The sequence below is a fragment of the Malania oleifera genome, chromosome 11, assembly GCF_029873635.1.
Source record: "Malania oleifera isolate guangnan ecotype guangnan chromosome 11, ASM2987363v1, whole genome shotgun sequence".
In the NCBI taxonomy this organism is placed as follows: domain Eukaryota; kingdom Viridiplantae; phylum Streptophyta; class Magnoliopsida; order Santalales; family Ximeniaceae; genus Malania; species Malania oleifera.
Genome location: NC_080427.1, coordinates 71,821,826 through 71,846,084, shown reverse-complemented (window position 1 = coordinate 71,846,084; position 24,259 = coordinate 71,821,826). Strand labels below are relative to the sequence as shown.

The 24,259-nt window shown below is 37.4% G+C and overlaps 1 protein-coding gene across 2 annotated transcripts in view; it reads right to left on the bottom strand.

Moving 5' to 3' along the window:
• Positions 1 to 698: 698 nt before the first annotated feature.
• LOC131168526 (protein N-terminal and lysine N-methyltransferase EFM7) overlaps positions 699 to 24,259 on the bottom strand; it is a 51,258-nt gene continuing 27,697 nt past the window's right edge. Inside the window, exons 4-9 of one of the 2 annotated variants that reach the window (XR_009140321.1) lie at positions 4,076 to 4,221; positions 3,547 to 3,618; positions 2,261 to 2,356; positions 1,941 to 2,162; positions 1,278 to 1,372; positions 699 to 1,074 (exon numbers count right to left, since the gene is read on the bottom strand). Coding sequence is in view for 1 of the 2 variants with exons in the window: in XM_058128027.1 (XP_057984010.1) it covers positions 1,960 to 2,162; positions 2,261 to 2,356; positions 3,547 to 3,618; positions 4,076 to 4,221 (517 nt within the window). In the remaining variant the exon portion in view is untranslated. The remainder of the gene's footprint in view (positions 1,075 to 1,277; positions 1,373 to 1,940; positions 2,163 to 2,260; positions 2,357 to 3,546; positions 3,619 to 4,075; positions 4,222 to 24,259) is intronic. The other variant, XM_058128027.1, reaches the window with a different exon arrangement.

Sequence of the window (24,259 nt, the reverse complement as noted above, 5' to 3'; positions counted from 1 at the left end):
TCTCTACTCTCACTCTCTTATCACAGGAAATATAGGTACTAGAAGGTATGTGCTTTCTGTCCTTACTGTCCAGCCTATTCCAAATAGCTAACCACATAATTACATCAAATATGAGAATTTAATCCTTAAACCAGAATACCAAAAGACAACCCTCTAGATCATATTTTCTTCCCCATATTCTTCTTTCTTTAATTTTCCATTTAACAATGCTGTTTTTATGGTAAGTTTGTAAACTTATGCCTAATGTTTCAAAATGATATAAAAAAATTATGTGCCGGAAAGATATAATTATAATGACCAATTTCTTCGCTCTGCATTCTTGTGTACAAAACAAATTATTAGTTTAAACTAAATTACCAAACAAGAGAATTTTGTATTCTCAAAAATCTTGTATCAAGAATAATACAATTTTCAAGAATCACAACACCAAAGGACATCGTAACTCCGTAAACAAATCAGCAAATAGTTGTTTCCATTCGCGCAATTAGTTCAAAGGACTTGTTAAACACAACCCCATGATCCATCAATAGCCTTTCAAAATGCTAAATATTTGCCATATTTTTATAACTTTGTTTTGTACAACCATTTTATGTTTGTTTTTAATGAAGGTTATAATTTGAAAGCTCTTATGGTACTCCACACCCCTCCCCCAAAATCTCCCGCTTTGCTTCCCACCTTTTTATTCGTGACTGAGACCATGAATATAATTGTTTAAATTATATCATAACATAAATTTATAGTTTACATATTTTTCAGATTGATAAATTTGTATTAAAAAGTATTAAGTCAGCTCCACTGAAATTATGAAAATAACAAATTCACTCAACAATGACCTCTCATGCATTCAATTGGGCATTAGCATATCTACCTCAAAAGTTTTAGGATATGTCACGTCATTGTGTGGTAGCAATTGATCCAGCCGAACTGATGGTCACCATGTGTTTGATGCTTGTCCTAAAAGAGCATGGAGGGCCCAGCTTGTGATGTGTGCCGTCAGCTGCGGGATTGCTACTTGCCGCGTTCATGCGATTTCTTTGAAGTTTCTTATTAGGTTGATGCCAGATCAATCATTCTCTGGGGCAATGCAGAAGAAGTTGGATCAATATAGGGATTTGAAAGAACTCGTGTGCAAAATGGTTAGTATGTTATAATAAAAAGTTTATGGGAATAAAAGAATAAAAATTGAAGGACAAACATGTAGCAATTGAATAGTTAGTTTCTTTCTATACCATTCCATACTTACGTACAAAATAAGGGTCGTATTTGCTAGCACGTACCCTGAATAGAGATGGTGAACCTTGTACCCATGCACGTCTTGGGTGTGAGAAAATAAGTGTCAAAACAATCCTAGGCCCTCGCAAACAATTTTATCCTGAGCTAAACAAATCAATAATTAGGCTGACACAAGGTAAGAAAGCCCCATTTGGTTGCATGAAAATTATTTTCCAAAATATTAGATTACATTTTGTTAAAAAAAATTGTTCCCCAAAAAATCCAAATAAGCCTTATGTCAACATTTTTCTACTCGATATTATAAGGATGAGGTGCATTTAAAAAAGATTGTTGTAATATCATCAATTTCTAATCTAAGTATTTAGAATCATAGACACAAACCTGGTCGTCTTCCGATAAACAATTAGAAGCCTAGATTTCATATAGAAATAATGTACTTTAAGCTGTATGGACGAACATGATTTTTGAGAATTACCAATTCTAAGAAAGAATGGTGAAATAATGGACTGCAATTCTTTTTTTCTTTTTCTTTTTCTTTTTCTTTTTTTTTTTTTTTTGCATGCGTATGTTGGAATTGACTTCTTCACAACGGACCTTAAAACACTTTTTTTTCCCTTTCTTGGTCCTATATATGTAATGGAGTCTGAAAATATCATGAGAAAATTGATGAAGTATATCTATAAAGCCACATCTTCTGTGAGAACTACCTCTGGAAGGCAACTGAAGTTAATGGAACGATTTCGCGTGACCGCTTGTTCCCCCTTCAAGAGTTGTTTTCCTAGGCTTGATGCAATACACACGAGATCCCAAATGCTGTACATCAAGACCAGCATTTTCACAGCCAGTGAAGAAAAGGGACTCATCCTCCTTTCCTATTCGACGTCTCCAACTCATTAAAAATGCTGGCCGAGGCAACCCTACAGTTGTTTCTGCAGTAGAATGTATAAAAGAATCAGACAACTGGTCTATTTCCAACTCCATGCAAAAAAAATTACGGAATTAACTTACATGATGCCACCATAATTACCTTCTTCCATCAGAGCCAGTGTGTTTTCATCCTTTGACTTGAAAGATTTTAGGAGAAAGGAGAGAGTTGTTATCAAGTTGGTGTACTGTTTCACATCTACAGCATCCATACAGAAGGAATAGGTCATAAAATTTCCATCTTGGGTTAAATGATTAGCAGGTTTTAACCAGGAAGCAAATGTCCCTGTTGGTAAAGAAATTAGTTTGTTAAACATCAAGCTAGACATGCAAGGCAGTGAGACAACCTTCTTCCAAAGATGGCCCAAGTTATTGGTGGTTTTTTGGTGATTCAATCAAACATTTTCCATTAATGATTAGCAAATGGTTCGCATGTGCTTTAAAAAAAAAAAAATGTCACAAGACAAGACATGAGTCAAAAATTGTCATGGAACTAGCATGTCTGAGGACCATCTGATTTTATCACGGAAGCATTGCCCGTATTGTATTCTTTAATTGAGAAAGAATGGGATCAGCTGGCTTGTTTGTGAACTATCAAAGGGGCAGTACCACAAACCTGGATCCAACCCTCCCCTCAATAAGGATGAAGGTGCCTAGTTCATTATCTTTGGGCCAAAACAAATAGATAAATAAACAAAACATTAAAAGTTGCAAAATACAGTGAGCAGAGAGGAGGAGTTGGATGTCTTCTTGAAAAAAGCAAGGAAATAATAAAGTAAAAATAGAAAGAAGAAAAAAAATATAGGAGCACGAAAAGATGGACCCCTCACCAAGGGGGAATAATCCTCAAAAGGGGTAGCAATCCTCTTGGCCAAGTAATCTGCCTACATCCTAAACATAGGAAACCCAATCAACATTCAAGAAAACCAAAACAAAGAGGAGGGAGGGGGGATGGAACCTTCCCTACAAAATATAAAATCACCAGGAACTCCTCTTCAATTCCCACCTCAGCTAAAGACATAGGAATTGCTACACACTGCAATGTGAATTTAAAAGTCACCTCAAATGGACAATGGACTCAGCATGAGACAACTCAATCATGCTCATCAAGCACGAAGGGAATATGCAATTGATTCCAAAAATTAAAATTGAATTTTGCAATCACTGCCGGCAAACCCTTTTCTCAACTCTTATTAGATAGTCTCAAGTGCCAAATTATCCCTTGTATCAAGGAATCTGGAATTCATTTGTCCTTCCATTTGGTGAATGCTGATCGACTTGATTAACTAAATCATGCAGTTCTTTTAAGAAAAATTACACTCTTTCAATTGAAAAGAACTCTCAAATTTCAAGAATTTTGAACGAGCTAATGTGAAGTGGGATGCTCACACAATAGAATATCACTAGCAATAACCAGGTCCCAGTCTGGCTCTGTTGTTGGAAATGTGTCTCCCCATGAATCTGGAAACATGAGAAGTTTTGTCATTCGTACAAACCTATTTGAAGAAATGAAAATAATAAATAATAATAAAAAAAAACAATTAAAAAGATAAAACATGCAGCTATCATTTGCACAGTAAACAAACAAAAGAGCCAAACTTTGGACAGGAGAAAGCAAAATATTTTCTCCTCCCTAGTGAACAGCCAAAATGGCATGCCTTATAATCCATGTCTAGGTACTAGGGAACCATCATAAGATTGATCCTGTTCACCAGATCATAGGGTCAAGATTATCCTGATCATAACCATCTGGACTCTGCAATTAGATCGAAAAAACTTTTCAACTGCTTATTTGGGGGATGGCAGTGGATAGGAGTCAACAGCATCAAATATTACAACAATCCATACCAAATTGACTCATCCTGTCTGCTTAGTTATAAACAATGAGCCATAGGACTGCACAGGAAAAGCCACTCACGCTTTATGTGAGGAAGGATTGGTGTTATCCCATTCATCGTGCAATTGTGAGCAATATTTTCTTCAATTTCTGGATCATTATAGTCTGAAGTAGTGATATCAAGTTGCAAAAGTTTCCGCAAAAAAATGGCCAAAGCTCCAGTTCCACTGCCATTTAATAGATAAGCAACTGTTAGAAAAGGACATAAAATAAAGCAGTCAAACTATCCTATTACCTTCCATCATCTAACACTGGATCAGATTGTAAACAGCTAAATCAAGGATAGTTTCTACAACATCTAGCTGGAATCTACATGAAGGAAATGATAGAGGAGCAATAAGCTTAAACAAAAAATTCGTAGTCATGGTGACTAGTCAGGTTCACAGTTCTTGAAATTTGAGTTATATGCTAAAGCGTGAAGTGAAGCACACTCACACTTCCAAATCACATCGTTTATACATGCAGTACATTGACTGACAATGGGTTCTCATGACAAATATAAAACAAGAATGTTTTACAATTATTTATTTATTTTAACTCATACTCCATTTACTATATTTAACTGACATAATAAAAATAAATAAAAAATAAAATCTTAAAACTCTGCATCACATTTGGTGTTTATCATAATGAATAACATAACAAAATAATAAAATGGCCAATTAAGTAACATCTCAAAAACATTTAAGGCATAAATTCAAGGCCATATGACTTCTATTGCTTATCTAGATTTGAAGTTTTAAGGGGGAAAAAAAATCCCTCCAATTTGTTTGTGTATTTTTGTCAATAAAAAAGTCAAAGAAACAGTTCGCACCAAAAAAAAAAGCTTCAGAATTGAATTTACCAACTGAGGTGCACTACAATGCATACCCGAGAAAATGACACGTCTCTCAATTTCCCACTACCCTTTTATCACTTGCACAGGGGTTTACAAAACTAAAGAACAAAGATTATTTTTTAAGTACATAAAGGAAATACAAGATTGCCACTTTCCCTATTGCAGCAGAGAGTCAAATAGATCCAATGAAATATCTCATGACCCAAATTCCAGCAGCACAGCCCTTCTCTCAACTCTCTTCTGTGCTTCTCATGCACATCATCCTGGAGAGAAATCTAAAATAAAGGAGTTTTTTAGAACAGATACAATCGAGATAGCATCAGATGTCGATCAGAGAAGCTCATCAAAGGGCGAGGAAGGTCGAGAGAGACCATCAAAGAAGCTGCTGCATGCGATTAACAATCAAGAGTGAAGGTGGGTATGAACAAATTTGAGTCAAAGGCAAAGAGAGATCAGTGAAGCTTAACTGGCAGCTTATCTCTTCACTTTCAGCTGCATAAAAAATCAATGGAGTCCTTTCGAGCCCAAATCCATTCTTTTTCTGATAAGAAAATATATAATAACTGTTGACATTATGTGTACGCCTTCTCTGGCAAGGTGTAAAATGCACACCTTTTTACTCGAGCGTGTGTCTACCAGAAGAAAAGCTTTCGCATTTTGGGACTTGCGCTTTTAGAAAATTACTTCGATGAGTTTAGGTTCCAAAATACCGAGGCATGCCTTGAAAATGCCTTTGCAGCAACAATTGTTAGTTGAGAAGAATGATACTTAGGAACACACTTTATCTAGAGTTATTCATTCTTGTTATCTACCCCACAAATTTTTTTTCATCAGCATTATATTGTATATATTAATATATATTATCCATTCATATTTTGGAAGAGTAATAATTTTTATACCAAAAGACCACCTCTGGCTCCAGATTTCAAAATCATGGCCAATGTTTGGGAAAGCAGCACCAAGTCCACACATACATGCACACGCATGCATAAAAAGACACGAACAATAAAGACAGCATCACAATCTATTTATAACAGTCCAATTGTCAAAGTTGCAAGTGCTACCTAAAGATATTTAGGTTACAATGCAGTGAGAATACTATGCCATACATTTCTTCCTATCATCTTATGGATGTGAATCGTTGATGTAGGATGCAATATGCAGATAAATCGAACATATATCTTGATTCTTGTCCATTTTATTTAATTTTCATAGCCTTACTATAGGGAATTGATTTGATGATTTTTTAAGTATTAAAGTTTTTTGGCTTAAATTTAGGGGATGTCTAGTTAGTGGAATCAAAAATATTCCCATGAAATGCCTTTCCTAGGAATCTCATTTCTGGAAATGGGATGCCTGCCTCATGGGATATTTTTGTTTAGTTCATGCTGTAAGATTCCCAATAATACACATACGATGCCCATGTCAGTGTTCGGTTCAAAACATGAATCCTAAGAAGCATTTTAAGAAGACTATTATACCTATCACCTGTATAAGCAATATTTGAAGAATAATTATATAGTCAACAGAAAAAGAAAAAAAACTATTAAAATTATGTACCTAATTAAGTCCGTCTTAAAAGTTTCAACTGTCAGAAACTAAAAAAATTCAACATTGAATAATCCAATTAATTAAAATAATTGGGGGAATATGATCTCCAAATTTTAACCATTATATTATGTTATTATAACATTATTATAATATTAATTCTATTTTCATTAATAATTTATTATTTTAGAATTAAATTAGAAGTGGGAAACCTCTCATTTTGCTCCCAGCGCACATTAGCAACTATGAGCAAATGTGTGCCTCCGAAACACACCCTCTAATCTCCAGAACCCCTCATCAAGATACCAGTTCCAGAGCCTAGCCACTCAATCATTGAAGACATCTGAAATTCTTGTCCTAAGCCAAGATTCATGCAGGTTTGGAAAACGGCCCTAGTTCATAGAAAATCATCCCCTTTTTCTATCCCAATTGGACCATTCAATTGAAAGCAACAGCATAAAGTTGGAAAAACTCCCCATTTGGGCGAGAAATACTACAACATCCCATAAGTCTACTGCACATCTTTGGGCCTCAGCTATACTGCCAGCTCAATAGGAAAGCACCAATTCCTCGACTGTTGACTAAGCAGATGAGAAACCTCACCTATGCTCGCATTTGCATTCAGATCAACATGGAGGAGGATCTGCCCTACTTTGGGGATCTCAAGCTTCCAATTGGGAACCTACTCACACGGAGCCAGTACAAAGCAAGAAACAAGAAAAGCCAAAAAATGGAAACACATGAAGAACCTGGGCAAGCCACCAAGTAGAGTCAACCCTGGAGGAACCCTGCTCTATAGCTTCTGGTAGCATAATAACCTCCAAAAAAATCACTGATAAGAAGAAAGCGGAAGGAAGGGAAATTGAAAAGCTCCCAAAACAGATTGCTGTGAACTCCCCATAAGCCAAAGGTAAGTCCCAACAAGAAACCAGGGGAAATCCCCTTGGCTGATCCAGCTGATAAACCATCTGGGGAAAGAAATGAAAAAAGAAGGGGGACCCCAAAAGTTCTGGTTAAACATGAGGAAAAACCCCAAACCCCACACCCCAAATGAATGCAATTTCATGCTGGAATATTAGAGGTCTAAATAACCCAATGAAACAAAAAGAAGTATAAGAGAACTTATCAAAACAATATTCAGATATTTGTCTGCTAGAACTGAAAATAAAACCCTTTGGCCTCTCCAGGGTGTCTTAAATCATTCAGAGAACTTGGGCCTTTCTCTAAAACTCTAGCAATTTTGGAATGGCAGGTATGGTTGAACTCAACCCCAATCTGTTCAACATAACAGAGATACAAAAATAAAGAAGGGGGACCCCAAAAGTTCTGGTTAAACATGAGGAAAAACCCCACACCCCAAATGAACGCAATTTCATGCTGGAATATTAGAGGTCTAAATTACCCAATGAAACAAAAAGAAGTATAAGAGAACTTATCAAAACAATATTCAGATATTTGTCTGCTAGAACTGAAAATAAAACCCTTCGGCCTCTCCAGGGTGTCTCAAATCATTCAGAGAACTTGGGCCTTTCTCTAAAAGTCTAGCAATTTTGGAATGGCAGGTATGGTTGAACTCAACCCCAACTGTTCAACATAACAGAGATACAAAAATCAACCCAGATATTTCCTATTTGCACCCCTATCTTATTTATTTTATTTTATTTTTTTAGTAAAAGAAGAATTTCATTAATAGTTTAAGAATATACAACCAGGAGAATAAGACATCTACACAGTGAAGTCTGAAAAACCCCATACAAAGAAACATAAGAAAAAAACGGAAAACTAAAAAAAGCGAGTAAAACCAGCGCAAACTAACAATCCAGCACACAGTGCCAATCAGGCTGAATATCAGAAAAGCTCACCCCTTTAATATTCCCAAACCACACAACAAAGAGAAGCCAAATAATGTATCTTTACCCACCAGCCAATGCAGCAACTTCTTCCCTAAAAAAATATGGGCATCATGCTCCATCCAGAACCCCCAAAATACTGCAAAGAAGGCACATTTCTAGAGTGCTGCCCATTCTTTTTCCAGCCAAAACCAACAAAAGGGAAACTGCCAAAAAGTCCTCCATTGCCTCTGAACTCACCCAACATTCGCTTAAAAAACCAAATAACTTGTTCTATATCCTCCAAGCATAATCACAATGTTAAAAAAGATGCAAAGCAGAGCCATAGACCCCAGTGAGAACACATAGAAAATTAAAATTATCATCCAGATTTTTAAACAAGCACGAGAAAGAGGAATTGATGGAATGATTGATCATCTCCACAACATTGAGATTCCACAAAATGAGGATGCCTCCTGTGTTGCCCACAGCACCAAGGGAGATCCAACCACAATTCTCCCATCCCCAAAGATTTCTGACTATTGATCCATATTTTCCACTTTAGTTTCCTGTAAGCAGACAATGTCACCTCTCCAAACTTTAAGAATTGATTAAACTCCTTTTATCTTTGTCATTCGATTCCCTCACATTCCAGGAAATGAGTTCCCTTAACATGATTTAGTAGTGCAAAACCAACTATTGCTTGCCTCCACCAAATCTGTGCATCCACCCAATTATTATAATTCACTGAACAATCCAGGCATTTCAGCTCCCTGTTTGTGTGCAGTTTCTTGTTACTGCCCATAGGTTTTTTGGAGCTAAGTTGTGCCCCCCCTTCTCTTTTTCGATCTCTTCAAACAATTTCAAAGCCCCGTCTTGAAAGCCATCGAAAGACATGCCAATGGCTTTACTGATCATTTTCATTTTCTGAAACACCAACTCAGAGACCTGCTCCTTAAAATGTGTGATTTCCAGGTCTATTCCATTCAGCAATTCAAAGTTGGTGGTGTCCTGGGTATCGGCTGGACTAGGACTGGTCTGAAGGCCTCTAGGTGGTCTGAAGGAGCTGGAGTTAAGGATAAATCAGCAGCATCAGCCTATGTAATTGGAGGCCCTGAATCTCGTTCCTTCTTGGCGTCACGAGAGGCAAAGACCTGAGAGTGGGGCTCAATCACAGGGTTAACCAGAAGATTGAAGTCTTCTCAGTTGACAAGGGCCTTGTAGAAAATAAAGGGACTGAAAAAAAATTGGTTCGGTTGTTGGGGAAGTTTTAGAAGCAGGGAGGCTAAGGGGAAGAGCCTCCTCAAACAGAGTGCCTTTGTCCACCGTCATTCTGTCCAAACTCAACGGAGGAAAAAAGTTTAGGTTTGCCCAGGCCTAGACTGTTCTTCTCAACAATGCTGAAAAAAGATTGGCCAAAACCAGATGACTTCCCCAACCCATGATTTTTTTGCAGCTGGTCAGCTTTCGAGATCAGTTGAAGGGGTTTTCCATAGCAAAGGCAAGTGAGGTGGGTACATGGCCGAGCTGTTGCTGGCTTCAAGAAGGTACCAGGGGCTAAAACAGAAGCTGAGGTCTTCAAAACCTCCCAGCTCGAGGAGGGGGGCAAGGGTCTGTGTTGCTGCCTGATTTTGGGCTTCCAACAAGAGTGCTGAAGCAGGCGTTGACCCAGTTCAGTTACAGATTTGCACCATCAGAGATTTTGTACCAGCCCTTCAAATCAAAACCCTCGGGAAGACCAAATGCCTCCAGCCTCCACTGTTGGTTTCAAAAAGAGAGATGAACCTCCCACCTTGGTCCAACTTCATGAGAAGCGACAGGGTTTTCTCCTTGTTCTGGATTCTGCAGAACCATGAGGTTGAGTGGGGGCCTCTTCTCGAGCTCCATAAGTCTTCTCAGGCTCAAAGGAACCAAGCAGGCTGCTCCAAATCCAAAAATATGGATGTGTGACAACCATTACGAAGCTCCGTGAGTCTCAGGATGTTTAATTCCTCCCCTTCAATGACCAAGTAGAAAATCTTCCTCTCAGTGCACACCAAAAACTTCACACCTGCCATGGAAGAAGGAAGGTGAGGGTGAGGGTGGGGGGGCCACAACAGTCGCAGGGAAGGAAGGACGAAGCTGCACAAGGGAAAGGGTGATGCAGGGGGTTTTGGGTTTTCAGCAAAGAGAGAAGGTAAAGGCAGGGGAAAGAAAGAGGATGGGAGAAGAGGTAAAGAGGATCTCTGATTTAGGGATATCTCCCATCATCACGAAATGGAAGAATCTATCATCACAAACCAGGGAGGAGGGGTTGGCAAGGGGGAGCAACAGGGAGGAGCATCTTCATGTAATCTTCAATGATGGGGTCCCACGCTGCCTTATCTTTGAACGAGAGGTACCTCAAGGTAGTCAATTGAGAAAGTTCCCATCTTGCATCCCAGAAGAGAAAGCCTATGTCCCTTATTCCGCTTGCAATTTTCTGGTGCATTTGGAAAGAGAGGAATATGAGTGTTTAAAAATTCAACCTCAGCACTCCAGATTAGCAAAGAGCTCTGCTTTATTTCAGTCAATATCTGGCATAGTGAGACTGTTGTTAATGACCATATTTTGATTTTTTTGACACCCTTCAGGGTGCTTAATTTATCATGGGATGGCATCCCCTTGATGCTTTTTCAATAAATTTTCCTATACTCAATAAAAAATAAAAAATAAAAAAGAACAAAGAACATAGATGTTTGGACATAGAGCCTTAAAGTTATTGGTATTAATTTTATCAAGAACAACCAACCAAATAAAAGCCTTGATTTTAGAAGGGCCTTTGGCCTTCCAATTGGAACTATAGAGAAATAAAAATTAAAAAAAAATGAGCAGAAAACACTAACGAATGACTTTTTGTATTATGTTGTGTATAATGTCATCACATACTGCTGCTTTTATAAATAAAGTCAGATGCCTATAATAGAAAGAAATCAACTCACACTCTAAACAATTAATTCTAGAAAATTATAGATAATAAGGCAAGTATATTTTAGGACACTAATTGTGATTCTCGGCACACGCTATATTTAGGTTGTCGAGAATAGTAGCTTTCCATATGCGGTAGATCTTCAACACTACCCCTCAAGCTGGCAAATAGATGTCAATCATCCCAAGCTTGTCTACTAGAGCTTCATAAGTGTATTATCTTTTAGTAAACAGATCTACCACTTGTTGATCTGTAGGGATATATGGCATACACACATCTCCAAACTCAATTTTCTCTCTAATGAAGTGTCTATCAATCTCAATATGTTTAGTTCTTTCATGTAGCACTGGATTGTGAGCTAATGAGATTGCTTACTTCATGTCATAGTAGCTTCATGATTCCATTGATGTTCATTCGCAGGTCCTTCAGGATTAGTTTAATCCACAATATCTCATCTAATCCTTTAGCTAGGGCTCGGAATTTTGCTTCTATACTGGATCTAGCAAGAACATTTTGCATCTTAATCTTCCATGTAACTAAGTTTCCCGCCATATACACACGGTATCCTATAGTGGATCTTCTATCATCCAAACATCCTGCCCAATCTGAGTCGATATAGACTTCTACATTCAATGTATCATGTTTTTTGTATAGAATACCCTTTCCTGAGCATGACGTCAAATACCTTAGGATTCGATTCACAGCTTCCATATGTTCTTTACCAAGACAGTGCATGAATCTGCTCATAGAACTTATAGAAAAAGCAATATCAGGTCTAGTATGTGCTAGGTAAATTAATCTACCAACTAACTACTGATATCTTCCCTTGTCAACTGCTTCACCCCCTTCATTCACTCTTAGCTTGGCATTTGCTTCAATTGGAGTTCCTACTGGTCTACTTCCTTCCATCCCAACCTATTTTAATAGATCAAGAACATATTTCCTTTGAGTGATAAAAATACCCCACCCCATTTAGATCTGGCAACTTATATTCCTAGAAAATACTTTAGATTTTCAAGGTCTTTGATCTCAAACTCTCAGGCCATCCTCAGTTGTAAATCTCCCAAACCATGTTCTATGTCACTACTTTAGTCCATACAAGGATTTCTAAAGGTGACACACTTTCCCCTTTACATCTTCTCCTATTAGCCCCGGTGGAATTTCCATGTAGACTTCTTCCTCAAGTTCTCCATGAAGAAATTCATTCTTAACATCATACTATTTCAGTTCTCAATCCAAATTTGCTACTAGAGACACTAGGATTCTAACTGTATTCATCTTAGCCATTTGGAGAAAATGTTTCAAAGTAATCAACACCTGGAGTTTGAGCATATCCTTTAGCTACTAGGCATGCTTTGAACCTTTCAACACTTCCATCTGGTTTATACTTTACTGCAAATACCCATCTGCAACCAACTGCCCTTTTTCCTTTTGGTAGTGTGCACAACTTCCACATCTGATTCTTTTCTAACACTCCCAACTCTTCTAATACTGCTTTCCACCAATTGTCCTAATGTCCTGTAGAAGTGCCTCTGTGACATTCTTTGGAATGTAAAGATTTGTTAGGCTAGTAGTGAAAGCTTTAAACACTGGTCCAAGTCTATGATAGGATACATAATTTGACAGTGGATGTTTACTGCACGTTCGAACCCCTTTCCTAATAGAAATAGGCATATCAAGTTCAATATAAATCTAAAGCTGAGTTTGTACCTTCAGACATACTTTCTCTATTGCATCCAAGGAATCTTGTGAGGAATAAATGGGTTCATTTGTGCCTGGTTCTTTGTCTGGTATTGTCTCCTTCTTTGGTATGTCAAAAACTCTGCTGTTTTTGGCAATTGAGAAGAGTTAGTCTGCTGCAGGATGTTTGTGGGTTTAGATTCAGGCTGCAAAGTGTCTGGTGATAGGAAGTCTCAAGGTGCAGGTTCACGTTGCAGGAAATCAGGCCGCATGTCAGCGTGTTCTGTGATGGTTTAATATTCCTACACATCAGTAGGCATAGTAATTGACATAGAGACTTGATCTAGACCTTGATTAGGACTCCAGAGCTGCTCGGGATTGACCCTATTCTCCCCATGCCAAGCAGTAGGGAGGTCAAATGGGAGCAACTCGTGGAAGGTGACATCTCTAATAATAAACAGCATACGAGTCTATGGACAATAACACATGTACCCTTTGTGAAACATCAAGTACCCAAGGAAAATACATTTTGTTGCATAAGGTTCTAACTTACTAATATTGCTTGACACATTCTGAACAAAGGCAACACACCCAAAAACACGTAATGGGAGATGAGGATAGAATTTAACTGTGGGATAAATAGCTTTGAGTTTGTCCAGTGGAGATTCAAAGTCTAAAACTCTAGAAGGTATCCTGTTCATAAGAAAGGTAGCAGTTAAGAGCGCATCACCTCAAAAATGCTTAGGAACATTATGATTAAAGAGTAAGCTACGAGTGACATCTAGAAGGTGCTGGTTTTTTCTTTCTGCCAGACCATTCTAGGAGAGGTGTGTGCACATAACATATGGTAAATAATGCCTTTTTCGGTAAAGAATGTTTTGAAGTCATTATTGACATATTCTCTACCTTGGTCACTATGAAGTATTCTGATTTTTGTGTCAAAGATATTGTGGATCATGTTGTAAAAAATAACAAACAGTGAAAAAACCTCAGATTTGTCACGCATCAGACACACCCACATATGTCTAGTGTGCTCATCTATGAATGTTAAAAACCAATGATGACCAAAGACAGAAGATATGCGACAAGATCCCCACACATACAAATGAATAACTGAAAAAGGAGTAGATGCTTTAGTAGTACTTTGAGGAATAAGACACTCTATGATGTTTAGCTAATTCACAAGTAGAACAATGAAACTCGGGTACATCAAAGGGCTTTATTGGGCTTGGAAACATTTTACTAAGAACAAGAAAAGATGAATGACCAAGTCTCATATGCCACAGCCAAGCTTCAAGAGGATCACCAAGTCGTTGTATTTCATGAAAACTTGTGGATTGTATCTGCTGTTGGTGCCCATTGTGCATCTTCACCAAGTACAACCCATTTTCTTCCTCACCCGCACCACTCTTCTGCATTGAGGTCAGATCCTGAAGAAAACAACCAGATTCAGAAAAACACAGTTAACAGTTAAGTTGCCTACATAACTTTTGAACAAAGATTAGGTTTGCTGATAGTCGAGGCACATGCAAAACATTAAATAATGTCAGTTTCCCTCCAAGATGAATTGTTCCTTTTCCTGCAACTACTGATGCTGAACCATCAGCAATTTCAGCTTTATGGTTATCAGGGCTAGGTTTATATGAGATAAAAACAGAGTTATTTCCTGTTATATGGTCTGAAGCACCTGAATCAACAATCCATATGTTACAGTTATTTGAGGTAGTAGAGAGAGCATAGTAAGTTTTACCACCTCCTGTGGAGTTAGCAGTCTCAGCAAGGATTTCTAGCAACTTCATTAGTTCTGCAAGTTGCTTGTTGGTAAAAGTTGACAAAATCTCCTCCTGTTGTTACGCACCTTCGACAATATATGCTTTACTCACCTTTTTACCCTTATTAGCTCCTGGTCTTCCATGTATCTCCCAACAAGTGTCAATAGTATGCCTCCATTTATGGCATCGGCAACACCAAAGATTGTCCTTGTCATCCCTTTCTCTCTCTTCCTCTTATTTGGAGGTCTACGATCTCTGTTGACTGCCATAGCCACAGAATCTCCACTCCGATCCTTAGTCATCGCCTTTCTTCTGCTCTCTTCACTTCATACCATCAAGAAAGCTTCACTGAGGGAAGGAAAAGGAGTTATACTAATCACCACGGAGAACACATTATCGAATTCAGATCATAAACCAGCAAAGAATTTATACGTCCTACCCTTCTCCATAAGGCGAATAACTCTAATTGGCACATGAGCATTCTCAAGTTCTAAATTTTGATAATAATCCAATTCCATCCATAATCCCTTTTAGAGTACTGAAATAGGAGTTAACATTGGAATCACCTTGTTTAGTATCTCGGATCTGATTCTCCAGCTCATACATTGAACCATCATTACCTCCACTTGAGAAAATTCATTTTTAACAGCTGCCCATAGATCGCTTGCCTTCTCCATGAATAGGTAGTTACGCCCAATGTTTGGCTGCATAGTGTTGATCAGCCAAGCCAACACCTGTGAGCTCTCATCTTCCCATCTCTCTGCTGCAAGCCTGCAGCTTCATCTTCTTCTGGCCGCTTTTTAGGGCCATCTAGATATCCCAACTTGCTCTTCCCTCTGATGGTCATCTTGACTGACTGTGCCCAATTGACATAATTGGTGGAATTCAGCTTCTCAAAGACCATCGGGAGGTTGGATTGACATGGTGATTTGTAAGGTTTCTGGTTGCAGGTGGGTAGGGACGTGTGGCAGCTAGGGTTTTGCTTGATAAGGGGGTGGCGGCTGAACTTCTTTCTCAACCTAAGAGGGTGGCAGCTGAACTTGTGGCTGGACTTCTTTCTCAGCCTAATAGGGTGGTAGTTGAACCACTTTCTCGGCCAGAGTCTGTGTGCTCAAGAAGCAAATGGTAACTAGGGTTTTCCCAACAATGGAATGTGCGGCTAGGGTTTTTTCAAGACTGTGAGGCTAGGGTATTAAGAATCTTAGGCTCTGACACCAAGTAGAAAAAACTAACGAATGACTTTTTGTATTATGTTGTGTATAATGTCATCATATACTGCTGCTTTTATACATAAAGTCAAGTGCCTATAAATAGAAAGAAATCAACTCACACTTTATACATATAATTCTAGGAAATTATAGCTAAGAAGGCAAGTCTAATTTAGGACACACTAATTGTGATTCTCGGCACACTCTATATTTAGAGTTTCTGAGAATGGTAGCTTTCCATATGCAGCAGATCTTCAACAAGATGAATTAGATCTAGTCAGAAAATCACAAAGACATCTACAAGAATAAACCCACAAAGGATCCAAAGACCAAGATCGAGCATCGTTCTCCAAAGAAAATCGACAGTTATTGAGCAAGACTAGCAAAAAGGATAGCTTTACCAACACCCTATTATTCAACAACCGACGAAAATGAAAATCCCAAGTCAAATGACCACCTGGATCAACAAGAAAAGATGAAACAAAGAGGGGATAACTCTAAGAGATCGCTTTCCATAGACTCCCTGAAAAACATCTAAATCTCAAATTAGTATCCCGCCCATTCTCGTTTAATCCATACTTTATGCCGAAAGGAAGAATTCTCTAGCAGAAACCGTCAAAGCCATTTAGCTAGAAGAGTTGTGTTTCTAGACACCAAGTTTCCAATACCCAAACCACCCTCCGGTTTAGACCTACCAACCACTTCCCAACAAACCAAATGATCCCTCAAGCCACCTATCCCTGACCACAAGAAGTCCCTCGTTATCTTCTTGATCTTGCTAGCTACCTACACAAAAATCTTAAAATAGAAAGAAAGTGTAAAGGAATGCAAGAAAGACAAGCCTAGATGAGTGTAACTCTACCACCATAGAAAAAAAGCACTTTTCAATCTATCTAATCTCTTGGAAACCCTTTCCACAACCGGATCCCAAACACGGGCATATCTAGCATTACCCCCCAAAGGAACCCCCAGATAGGACAGCGGCCAACTAAAAACACTACCACCCACCTCCACAGACAACTCCCAACACTCTCATCAAGCATTTTGCTAGTTGTGACACCGCACTTCCCTATATTGATTTTTAAGCACAGAAACCTTCTCAAAAACATGGAGGAGACCCAAAAAAAAAAAAGTTATGATCCTCTGAAAAGAAGAAATTATCATCAGCAAGCTAAACGTGCAAAACTCTGACCCCCTCTCTCCCCACCTCCAACCCTTTCACTAAACTAAAATAAATACAATCCTACTTACAACAACAATAACAAAACCAAGTCTTAAGTCTCACTAGGTGGAATCGGCTACAAGAATCCTTTTCCGCCAATTTATGCGATCATGGACAATTTATTTCGACAAATTCAGGACTATTAAATCCTTACTCACTATCTCATTCCAAGTTATTTTAGATCTACTCCTACCCCTTCTACTACTCCTTACAACAACTAACTCACTCTTCCTCACTAGTGCACTATGTAGCCTATGTTGCAAGGGCCAAACCATTTGACTCGTCCCTCCCTTATCTTATCTTCTACAAGAGCTATGCCTAACTTACTAAGAATATGTTTATTTTTTAATTTATCTTTCATTGTTATACCATTCATCCATCTAAGCATTCTCATCTCAACAACTTTCATTTTTTGGTATGTTGTTTCTTAGTTGCCAAACATTTTTATCCATATAGCATAACTAGTCTTATAGTCGTCCTATAAAACTTCCCTTTTAATTTTAAGGGTATTCTACAATCACAAAACACACTTGAAGCACTTCCACATTTTACCCAACCTGTTTTAACTCTATGCATTACATCCTCTACGATTTCTCCTTCAGCGTGCATAATAGATCCAAGGTATCGAAATCTACAAGTGCTATTTATTAACATCATCAAGCAAGTTTAACTTTGTCTCCAATATTCCTCCTACTATTATTGAACTTATATTTCATATATTTTATCTTATTTCTACTTATCCTAAAGCCTCTAGATTATAAAGCTTCTCTCCATAATTCTAACTTAGCCCCTATTCCACCCCTAGTTTCATCAATCAATACAATATCATCTGCAAACAACATACACCATGGACTAGTCAGTTGATCCATTCACCAAAGCAAAAAAATAAAGGCTCAAAGCAAATCCTTGATGTACACATATTGTGATTGGAAATTCTCTAGTCTCTCTACCTATAGTCCTTACACTAGCCATTACACCATCGTACTTATCTTATTTAAAAGATTCTCAGTTCCTAAAATAACAATGAGCAAAGTAAGGTCAAAGCTTTCCAAACAAATAAAATGAACAAAAAATCCTACCAACCTTATTTACAACATTTTAACTTTCCTAAAATCACACTGAACAAAATAAAGTCAAAGCCTTCCAAATAAAATAAAAACATTTCAACTTACCTTCTTCAAAAGATTTCAAATTTACTAAATAAGAAAGAAACAAAAGCAAAATCAAAATTTTATGTACAAAAAGGAAACATTTTCTTCTTAGTTTTTTTTTCCTTTTATTTTCTATGGAAAATAGAAAACCGTCGTCTATAAACACGCACAAGGAAAATCTAGAACATATACATCAACCATAGATTTATTTTTTTATTTTTATTTTTTTTGGAATTTTTCAATTTTTTTATTTTTTCTGATTTTTGATGAAAAATTAAGCCTCTAAAAAAATCATAAAACAATCATCATAATAATAATAATAACAGAAATTAAATTTTTCATTGATTTGTGAATTTTTAAAAATTATTTTTTATGTTTAAAAAGAATTATAAACTAACAGAAAAAGAAAAATAAGTAAAAATTAATTTGTTAATAAAAAATATGTCTGGGTTGGGTTTGTTCCCCTTCACTCTTGCTGTGATTTTCTAATAGTCCTCCAAAACTTTAACATCAACCACATAGTTCCACCAAGACAACTTTAACCTCAACCCAAGCATGTAGAAACTGTAGATTTGAAAGAAAATTTCTACTTTCATATGGACATAGAGCCCCAATTACAATTTTAACAAAAACAATGAGATAAAGATTGTAATTTTTAACACTAGAATAGCATAGATCAATATTTTTAACACACAAAATAACGATTGCAATTTTAACAATCACATGGAAGAAATATTCCAACTTTAGCATCAATTTAAAAAAACATGCATCAACCTTCAAGCATACTTCATGCTCGCACCTTAATCTTCATTTAATCACATCTAACATCATGCTAAGGAACATGAAGGAGAGAATCAAAAGCATTGCCTTGTTTTCCTTTCTTCCAAGAACTAGAATACCAAAAGAAATCTCAAGTTATCAACAAGAACCAAAGAATCATAAACTTTCTTCTTCCCTTGAATATGCACTCTTCCCAAGTTCTCCCCTAAACATGAATGTGTTTCCCTCCCAAGTTCTTGAACGTGGGCCTTTCCTCCCAATATTCAACGTGTGTTTCTCAAGCTTGAGGTGTGTCCCCTCATTTTCAATGTGTGTATTCTCTCCAAGATGCAACATGTGTCCCCAAGCTTAAGCCTCTTCAATTCCACGTGTGCCTCCTTTGGTGAACATATTCTCCAAGCAATTGAGTCTCCTTTTCAACATGTCTACTCATATTCATTGTCTCCCTCCTTTCAAAGGGAGCCCTAGCTTTCCTTTTTATAGAGAAAAGGAAAACAAGGTGTTGCCCTAATCCACTCTTTCCAAAAACACAGGAAATCCTTTCCTTATCCCACAAGATTGCTCGACACAAGCTCACTCTAATCAAAAGAGTAAATCCTTATCCAAGTTAGGGATAGCCCCCTATTAAATGAGAAAAAGTCAATTAAATATAAAATTGGAGGCCACAACCTAACCCGAAATTAAATTGCAATAACAAGGTCTCAGAGAAAGGTGGAGAAATCACAATTAAATGTTTTCTAGCCAATAATTGTCCACTATTCTCCAATTATTTGAGAAATTCCAATGTTTAATAAAATCAACCTTGGAAAAAATTGGGTGTCTACAACAACTATTGCCCATATAGAGCACTGGCCTCATCCATGGACCAACCCTGAGATCTGCAAAGAGGGCAAAGTACTTTGGTCCCCGTTAAAGAAACTTTGTTTTTCTTCAGCTTATACATAATCATGTCAAACAAAGTACCTATCATTTGGTCAACCATTTTTTCTGGTCTAAAAATAGCATCCCAAAACACTCATTTGTCACTTGATCGACAATTCAAAGGAGACTGCCCATCCTTGATAAACGTGTAGCATGGGGGAAAACAACCACAAACCCTTTCAAACTCTATGGTGCATGCCCTAAATCCATAAACCACATATACTTCAGTTGCACCGCTACCCATCTCATGTACATTAGAACTATAGAAGCCTTGAAGATAAGAAAGAGCCTCTTAGCTAGGGTACCGATCATCGCTACCTCAATGGGCTCAAAAACTCCTCAATTGAAGAGAAAAACAAACTGGCATGAACCTCTTCCATCTATAATATATGAAGAGCTAGAAACTCCTTGATTTATGAAACTCCCTAGTGAATAAAATAAAAGTTAAAAAGCCACAATGCAAGTCAGAATACATGTTCCAATATTGCTAGTTTGGATATGTATTGCTGAAACGTAGCTACTATTAATAGCAATCTAGGTAGTTCGCTATGTACTATATTATCCCATTTGGTGTTAAATAAAAGTTTTCTTATTCAATGACCCAAAAAAAAAAATTTATTATTTTAAATATAGTAATTGTGTATAAAAATACTGTATATTATGGGGGCATTGATCCACAGCCAAAAGAGTGAGGGTAATTTGGTCCCAAAAAAAGGATTCGCATGAAACTCACAGGGTATGAATGGGATGGTCATGTTATATCAAAATCCTTGGTAGACACCCATTTTGTCCGAGATGGAAATTTCCCAATCAATTAGAGGATAAAGGATAATATTTGATCATGATGCCATTAATAGTGATTTTCCCACCTTTCTCTAAACCCTTGCTAGTACAATTTAACTTTAGGCTAGGTTACGGCCTCCAATTTTATATTTGATTGACTTTTTTCTCATCCAATAGAGAGCTATCCATAACTTGGATAGGGATTTACCCTTTCGATTGGAATGAGCTTGTGTCCAAGAAATCTTGTAAGACAAGGAAAGATTTTCCTTAATCCTCAAGGGTGTTTTTGGAAAGGGTGGATAAAGGCGCACCTATCATCATTTTCTTTATAAAAAGGAAGCTATGGCTCCCTTTGAAAAGGGGGAGAAACGTTGAAAAGGAAGCTACACACACCAAATTGCTTGGAGAATACGTTCACCAAAGGAAGCACACATCGAATTGAAGAGACTCAACCTTGGGGACACATTGCATCTTGGAGAGAAGACACACATTGAAGATTAAGGGGACACACCTCAAGCTTGAGAAACACACAACGAATATTGGAAGGAGTGCCTCACGTTCAAGAACTTGAGGGGAAAAGACATTCACGTTCAAAGGAGAACTTGGGAAGAGTGTGCACGTTCAGAGGAGGAAGAAAGATTATGATTTTTTGGTTCTTCTTGATATTCTTGGGATTTTTCTTTTGGTATTCTAGTTCTTGGAAGAAAGGAAAACATGGTATGACTCTTGATTCTCTCCTTTATGTTCCTTAGCATGATGTTAGATGTGATTAGATGAAGATTAAGGTACAAGCATGAAGTATGCTTGAAGGTTGATGCATGTTGCCTTCAACTTGAAGCTGAAGTTGGGATCTTCCTTTCATGTGATTGTTAAAATTGCAATTGTTATTCCATGTTTGTGTTAAAAATTTTGATCTGTGATATTGTAGTGTTAAAATTACAATCTTTATCTCATTTTTGTGCAAAAATTGTAATTGGGACTCTATGTTCATATGGAAGAAGAAATTTTTCTTTCAAATCTTACAATCTCTACATGCTTGGGTTGAGGTTAAAGTTGTTCTAGTGGAACTACGTGGTTGATGTTAATGTTTTCTAGAACTATTAAAAAATCACAGCAAGAGTGAAGGGGAACAAACCTAACCAAGATATATTTATTAAAAAAAAAAATTTTGTTTTTATTTGTCTATTAGTTTATAAATCTTTTAAAACATAAACTATTGACTCACTCAAAAAATGAGCAGCTCGGAAGCTATCCCAAGTATAGGAGTTATGTCATGTAATATTAAGCCCAAGGGCTAGATCGTCTCCTCAGGGAATGCGTTTTAATTTCAATTTCACGTTCTTCCAATCAAAATTAAATTGCACTGAACTTGGTTCATATTCGGGATTTCAAGATTGTTTGATTTCATTCTTAACAAATTAAATAACATGCACATTAAACCCTAAAAACTAGCATTCATTACATTAAAAAGCAAAAATGGAAACCCTAGCCGACTTAAGGAAATACCGGAATACACACTAATTAAAGATGGTAACTTTGGACACGAAATTAAAACACGTAGGAATGGAAACTTAATTAGACACAAACATGCACTAGAAATCGAAACTTTAACAAAAATCAATAACTCAAACCAAAATAATAAAAAAAACACAAACAAAAAACCTAAATTTAAATGCTATCGAAACACAATAAAAATGCAAACCTTGATAAATCTGACCCTAATTAAGCTGAGCTTCAAAAAGAACCAAAAATTAACTACTGCTAGCTAAATATACCACTAATTTTTGTCTAGGAAAATAAATGAATACTACCATAATAAAAGCACTTTAATTAACATTCGCAATTCAAAATTTCAAATAACCCAAAAAAAATTAATACTTAATAGTTATCCGACTAACACAGTATTCAAATTCAAAACTTTAAATAATCTTCAAAAGATAACATTTAACACTTATTCAACTAACCAAAAATTATATAAAAAGAAAGAAAAGATGAGAGAGAGAGAGAGAGAGAGAGAGAGAGAAATAGAGGGTGGTGGCTAGCTGGTTGTTGCAGAGGAGGATCTCCGGCTGGGTGTCTACTGGCTACTCTGTGCAGTGGCTCGTGGCTGTCCGGGGGTTGCTGTGGAGACTGGGTTGGAGCAAAGCCGAGGCTGGTGTGCTTCTCTAATGTGAGTTTTCGGAGGAAGGTGGTTGCTATTGTAGCAGGGGGTCTCGGCTGCTGGAGACGTTGAAGAGGACTGCTGGTGGCGAAGGAGTTGGCTCGGCGAGTCTGGAATGTAGAGCTGTAGAGAGTTGCTGTAGGCTGGAGTGGGCGGAGAATGGATGGTGGAGAAGTGGCCGAGAGGCCTGCTTTTGCTAGAGACTGGCCAGAGCTGCCACGGCTGCTGCTCTGGCCGAGAGTGGTCTAGTTGATCTGCTGCTGGTCTGATGGGCTGTCGAGGGTGACCGAAGGAGGGAGCAGAGGGGCTGGAAGAACAGAGGTTGAGAGAGAAGAGTAGGGAGAGGAATAGAGAGAAGACGAGAGCTTAGAGAGAGGGAGAAGAAGAGGAATAGGGGAAGAAGGAAGAAGAGAGGGCTCGGGAAAGAGGAAGAGAGAAATATCAAGGAAGAGAAGAGAATGAGAGAGGGAGCAAAGGGTGATAGAGAAGGAGGGCATAGAGTTAAGGGAAGGGAAGGACAAAGGAGAGAGGGAGAGAATGAGAAGGAGCAAGGGAGAGAGTTTTTTTTTTTTGAGAGCAGTCGTGCGCAGGGAATAAGAAGGGATTTTAAAGGGTAGGGGGCAGTGCCCTAGGACCCAAGACCCGGTAGGAGCTGACCCGGATCCAACCAACCCAGCAACTTGACCCAATTGAAGTTGACCCGAATTGTTATATTTTTTTTTTCATTTTTTTTTTCATTCTCTGTTCATCGCAAATCTGACTCTTCTGGAGCCCAAATCTCACAAAACTCAAAACACGAAAATTGTAGATAATCCTTTCTTTTTTCTCCAGAAATTTAAATCGTCTCGATCAGAGCTTGGACAGAAAAGTTATGCATAAAATACGAACAGGTGTCGGTTTTGGTTCCCGGGAATTTTCCTACGACAAAAATTATCAAGACTTCATAAATAGTGTAATAAAGTTCAAGAATGATGATTTTGGCACTTTATTAAAATATTGGACAATTTTGGACATTTAATTAAAAATATAAACTGTAAAGCCCGGGTTAAGATGCCCAATTACGCAGTTTTGACGCGTAATCAACTATTGTAAAAAAAAAATCAGAAAATTGATTAAAAATTTTTTTTTTCTATATTATTATTATTATTGTTTTTATAGTTTTTTTAGTGGTTTAATTTTTCATCAAAAATTAAAAAAAAAAAAAATCAAAATTTGAAGAAAATTCCTAAAACATTCAATGGTTGACTTATAGGTCCTAGGTTTTCCTTGTGTTTAAGGTTTTCTATTTGGCAAAATAAAATTTAAAATAAAAGGAAAGTTTGCTTTTTGTACATAAAATTTTGATTCTGCTTTATTTTCTTCCTT